Source organism: Seriola dumerili, unplaced genomic scaffold (genome assembly GCF_002260705.1).
Source record: "Seriola dumerili isolate Sdu_G_001 unplaced genomic scaffold, Sdu_1.0 BDQW01000081.1, whole genome shotgun sequence".
Lineage (NCBI taxonomy): Eukaryota > Metazoa > Chordata > Actinopteri > Carangiformes > Carangidae > Seriola > Seriola dumerili.
The window spans coordinates 4,828,697-4,834,696 of NW_019174336.1; the positions used below are offsets into that span (position 1 = coordinate 4,828,697).

Sequence of the window (6,000 nt, forward strand, 5' to 3'; positions counted from 1 at the left end):
TTGGTTCTCTTTTACTGTAAAGCTTCGATATGCCTTTTTAGTTTTGTATGTTTTCTGGCAAACTATGCTGTATTGAAGCTGCTGGACGTTCTGTAGAAGAGTCTTAACGGCAAGCAAACTTCAACACACTTCCCCTCTTTGTGACAAGGGAGGAAACATATGCACCCTTGGGGAAGATCTCCGTCAATCGGTAGCAACTCTGATCCCTGATCAAATGCTTGAAAAAGTGACCTTGGCCAATAATGTCTGTATGTCCGTATTGCTGGTGACAAACAAAACATCATACTGTTGAATGTTTCTGTATATCTTCTATCAAGGTTATCTGTGTCACGTCGTTTACCGAAAGCTGTTCGACCTCCTGACACCTTTTTCTCTGGCTTCTTGTGTATTTATTCCTGCTTCAAGTTGAAGTTTGCATGTCTGAGACCTGTTCATGTACAAAAAAAAAAAAAAAAAACGTTTTCGTAAAGGAACCTTTGCTGGTATGGAAGGAACCAGACGGGTCCAAACAGCCCCACCGGAGTTTTTTTTTTTGTTTGTTTGTTTGATTGTTTTTTCTCCCAGTCGGACCTCATGTACTTTCACATTCCACAGAGAAAGAAGCCGGTCCATTGAAGTAACGAAGGCAACGGTGATTATGATTCATTCATAATATGACATGTTTGTGAGAGCGAATGCAAGTTTGTGTGTGTTTGAAAGAATATGTAATGACTTTTTAATTAAGATTTTTTTATATACAAGAATGCACCAAGTTTCCAGATGATTTTTTTTTTAAACTCATAATGCCAACTGATTAAAGTGTTGCTGTAACGGCCTCACATTCATTCTTTACACTCCCAGGATCAACTCTACGGCCAGTATTGTTGTACAGTTTCCACCATATTTTCATAAATATGAACATTTATTTCTTACTTGTCTTTTTTTTTTTTTTTTTGAAGTTCTCCAATCAGATGAAGGTTGGATTTTGCTGTTAGGAGATAAAATTTTGTCTTTTGTCTTTGTCCGATGAATTTAGGAATCATCTGTTTCGTCTGGAGTCTTGGATGTTGAGTGTCTTTTGCACTGTCATGCTTTTAGCTTTGTTTTGCACCTCATGAAGGAACAGAGTCGGCGACAGAGGGAATGTGCACTTCAAGAGCAAGAAGTGTAGTTGAAGAGTTTGGTTTCGAATCAATAGCCACTATTGACACCTGTTATTACACAACCATTGACTGTGTGTCAGACACAATAGATGAGTAAACTTTTTTTTTTTTTTTATCAAACTGAATGAGTAGCATTTTGGAATAGAACTCTTCAATTGTACATGATGAATGCCATGACCATTTTTTTACTCTTTGCTGCAGCCTTGCATCTGAAGTCTTATGATTGTCGGCCTTGCCGCTGTGACCACGAACAGTAATCCACATCCACACAGGTCCACGCTCCATGTTTGACCTAACGTTACCTCAAAAATCCCTGTAAAAATCCTTCATCGTCACTGTTATTGGCCCATTCATCTGATTGAAATGCATATATTTTACAGTACTATCTGCAAACCATGATACTGTGTTCTAGAAGTTTGAATGTATTTTTTAACCATTCCAGGCGTCCATTAGATTCCACTTCATTTCAGTGGTATGAAAATCTACTCGACTCTTAAGTGCATAGCTTGAAACTTGACTCGTGTAGACTATCACAGTGGGCATCAGGTCACACTCTGCTGCATCAAAATGCAGCAGGGCTGGGTGAAATAATTTTCTATAAAACAGAAATTTAAATTTCTCTCTTCTTTCTTTAGAAAAATCAAAACATTTTCTGTTCTTACAAAATACATTTTTCATTAAACAGGAGGCTAAAGTTAATTCAAACTTAACGTTTCTAAAAACAAGCAGCTAAACAAGTTTCACAGTGTAAAACTGTTACAAAACTAGATAAAGAAGATAAGGAATCTGAGCAAGAATTCTGGGCTCTATACTTGGCACTAAAAACACAATTCAGTCTCAGTATTAAGGTTTAATACCCAGCTATCAAACGCAGTGCAGACTTTTCAAAACAATATGCACTTAAAACCACATTACCATAATGTAGAGTAACTGTCTGACTAATACAGGCTTGATGTTCGCTGTGATGGATTACAATAAAGTTTCCAAGAGTCTCATTTTCATACCATGACTGAATGAAGAGAAACTAATGGCTGCTTAAAAGAGCAGAAAAAAACCCCACAAACCTGTACAGCATGTGTAAAATATTCCAGCAGAAATGTGAATTACACATGATATGTAGTTATGGAGCTAAAACTTCCAAATGCATTAGTGTTCTTAATGTTAATTTGGTCCATAGAAAAGACCCACTTGGACCTGCTGTGGAGCTGTGGTCACATGACACACCTGTGGATCCACCTGTGGTAACTGCTGCCTTCAACAAACAAAACCCCAAAGAGGACATGGACTCTTTGTGGCAATGTTTTTCCTCTCTGTCTTTCTGTGAGCTGAAGGACAAAAGAGGCAGAGTGAATTGTGGGAAACCTCCCTGACCGTCTTAATTGACACCAGCAAGAACTTTTCTGATGGCCATTTACCGGCACATAGAGACACATTCTCTCACTGCACTGTTTCCCCATCTGTCTCCTCCTGTTTCGAAATGAGCAGTTTGTGTTGGTCACACTGTAGCGACTCTGTGGTAGAAGCTCCATCATGTTCCCCCTTTACTTTTCCCCTCGTCTGTAAATCTACATCACAGCAGATGTGCTTACTGTAAAGTTATCGTCAATAATTTGGGCAAATAAAAAACAAAAAAGCAAAAAAACATAAACAAAGTGATGTCATACTTGTACAAATGAAAGTTCAATAAATAGAAGACTTGAACAAACATCAGTGCTGTGTGTGTGTGTGTGTCATTTTCATCCTGATAAAAACCTGTTTAAATAATAAATGTCAAATTCCCTGGAAAAGACACGTTCTTGTCTCCATAGGGGATTTGCCTCTAGAAACTATAAGTACATATATTAGTCGTGGGAGTGATAAGAAACACATTTATTGGAATAAAGGATTTACAACGATTCAGTCACATATATTATAAATAGTCCAGAGTGGAACATAAACTGCATAAAAAGTGCAGAGTCAAGTGTGCTGCTGTGGTCAAAACACATGACCTTTCATTGCCATTAGTGCTCCTTCCTCCGGGGCTCTGTGGCTTTACTGAGGTTTCCTGCCTCCTGCTTCAGGACGCTGAGAAGAGACTGGGAACTCTCCAGGATCTATAGGAGGAACACAAATGAAAAATCCCAGACTGAATTGACTGTATAGATACTTAAGAGCATGAGTAAAAACAACATAGATGACATACAGCTGATGTGAAGTGTGGTGTGGACTGTAAGAGTGATATAAAAAAGGGCCCAGGCACTGCTGACTGTCTTGTTGTTTTTTAATAAGAGCAGCTTAGGAGTGTGTTTGCAGTGATTAGTGAGCGTGCTCAGGGAGTTCAGCATCAGTAAGTGGGGTGTGCCTGTCAAATGAAACTGCTGCAGAAGGACAACTGAAGTACAAACCCACCCAGAAAAAACATAATGGTGTACTATAATGCAGCAGTCAGTTCATCAGCCTGTTAACAACACACATGTTGAACTATTGGCTGCATTTCCTCTAGAAGCCTCATACTAAATTATGTTTTGACCTATCACCACGCCCTGCAGAGGTTATCAGAGTGCGCCATCATACATCTACTGAGCCCTCAACATCATTCTTAACAAACCATTAACCTGTCAGATACTTGACAGCTTAATCGGCCCTTTTATCTGTAATGTATCTGCTTAGGCTAACCTACATTGGCTTAGCTACCAGCTGGCTTGATACTATGCTTTGTCCAACCACCATCACTGTTTATCTAGCTTCACTAGTCTTAGCCACTAGCTAGAAACCTCTTTGGTATGAAAACAGTCTCCATCAAATCCCGCTACCTGTCACATCAAAGAAAAAAGAAGAGGGTGTGAAAATGTAGTTATGTGAGTGTAAGAGTGCAGCAATGTCTACAGAGAATCATCTCAATAACTGGTGCTTCATTGAGTTGAGCCCAGGACACACTCTCAACTTTCCCACATGGCTAAACAATCTGCCTACTACAGCTAAGCTAACTTAGCCTAGCTGAGCTTACTAATATGCTAAGCTAACCAACGTATTGCTGGAGATGCCAGCATTCTGCTCTGCCCACCAGGGTCGTAACTCACGATTATCATTATCAACTCATCTGTCGATTATTTTCTCGATGAATCGGTTACTCTATAAATGTCAGACAATAGTGAAAAAGTCCATTCAGGTTTCTCAGAGTCCAATGTCATGTCCCAGTCAAAAATTCAAAAATATTCAATTTACAATGACAAACGATTAATCAACCAGAATAGCTGCCATATTTTCAGCTATGTAACAGAATTACCTGCGATCAACTGACCAGGTAACCTGAACACAAATACTGATATTATACTCCATTTTACTCCTTCGCTCATGTTTAAACCATTTTTTGGTCCAAGAATATTGCTGATAATAATATTCAAGTCACACACCTTGGTGTACGCAGCCTCAGTCTCAGCGATGGTGCGGTCGAAGGTGGCGCGGGCAGCGAGTCTTTGTGCCAGGCTTTCGTTGACTCTGCTCAGCTTCTCCGAGAGGACACGGATGTCATGCTGCAGTCGCTCCTTCTCGTCTTCCTCCTGCTTGATCTGACTGTTCAGCTCATCCCGCTTGGAGCACAGGTCCTCGATACCTGACAGAGATAAAAAGGGTTTGTTACCTCAGAGCCTCACTGAGTGATGACAAGGGTGTTACAGGAGAAAAAAAACTGAAAATTGCAGTATTGATGCACATTTCAAAATTATATGACAGGTAAAATCATTTTTTCAATAAGTCTCATGTCTCAATTGGTCTAAAACAGACAGTTAATCAAGAACAATCTGGATAATTGGCTGTTTTAAGTTACTTATCAAGCAAAAATGACAAATGCTGTCTAGTTACAACTTTTCAAATGTCAGGATTTGTTTGAACACAGAACTGCTGTGTGTCTCAGTTTTGTTTCAACCAATCCCATAACTGAATTGAATCTTCAATTGGGGTCTGGTAACCTGCTATAGGAGCTGGTAGACTAGAAACAAATTAACCAGCAGCTGACAGGTGACAAGTGTTAATAGTTTTAATGTGTATCATTCTCAGAAAACAATAACACTTTGGCTGGGCATCTGTTGCTAGTTTTGGGTTTCACAGAGATAAAAGCTACTGCAGGTATTTAATAATGATAGCTGCACTGTGTGAGTTAAAGGCTGATTTACAGGTGATAGACTGTATAATCTGGGTGGGTTAATCAGATTGCACAGTACTATCCTGCTTGCTGGCCACAGCAGTAGCAGGTAGGTCAAAAACCAGAACAAGCAGAACAAAGAAGTAAGACTCATTATCTGTTTAGAAAGTACCAGAAAGTGAGTTTGTCTGGAGCAGACGTTAACTTTGCATACGAAACATATTGGAGGAAATTATCCAGTTTAGTCGACGTAGTGTTTTGTGGTTTAAGCCTAAAGTATTCAGGATACTGAGTTTTGCTCACCCCGCCGCCAAAACCGTCACCTCCAGGCAATAACCATCTCCCCACTATTTTCACTACTAGTCCGTCAAATTAACTTCAACAAAAAATAAATAAACAAGCCACTTACATTTGACAAGTTCGTTGTTGTAGGTCTGTAGAGCAGCAGCTTGTTGGGTCATGTCGGACGTTTAGCAAACGGTGGTCTGACTGTAAGAGTCACCGAGGCTAACGTTATGTGCTCGTTAGTTCTCTTAATTCTCGCGGCCTGCTAGCTACTCATCAGTCTCGCTATGCTAAACGAGCCGGGTTCAGACATGAAACTAAAGATTCAGGCGTCTTTCCTCAGCAAAGTATTTTAAATCAAGTACTTGTACATGGCGGGTTTCCCGGACAACTAATCCAAAGCTACCACCGGATACCAAACTGACCTACCGACCGTGCACGAGGCTTCTTCGT

General features: G+C 39.9%; 1 protein-coding gene across 1 annotated transcript; it reads right to left on the reverse strand.

Annotated features, from left to right (window-relative positions):
* Positions 1–2,994: 2,994 nt before the first annotated feature.
* ssna1 (SS nuclear autoantigen 1) lies at positions 2,995–6,000 on the reverse strand. The gene is made up of 3 exons (XM_022744641.1): positions 5,672–6,000; positions 4,535–4,734; positions 2,995–3,235 (listed from the first exon to the last, which is right to left on the reverse strand). The coding sequence occupies exons 1-3, from the start codon at positions 5,721–5,723 to the stop codon at positions 3,143–3,145; spliced, it is 345 nt and encodes a 114-aa protein (XP_022600362.1). The 5' UTR covers positions 5,724–6,000; the 3' UTR covers positions 2,995–3,142.

Bases quoted from the DNA above. Each gene is read 5' to 3' on its own strand.
- ssna1 (XM_022744641.1), bottom strand. From the start codon at position 5,723: ATGACCCAACAAGCTGCTGCTCTACAGACCTACAACAACGAACTTGTC. The intron at 4,735-5,671 runs GTAAGTGGCTTG...TATCTCTGTCAG, and splicing joins CAACAACGAACTTGTCAAAT to GTATCGAGGACCTGTGCTCC. The intron at 3,236-4,534 runs GTGTGTGACTTG...TTCCTCCTATAG, and splicing joins CTGAGGCTGCGTACACCAAG to ATCCTGGAGAGTTCCCAGTC.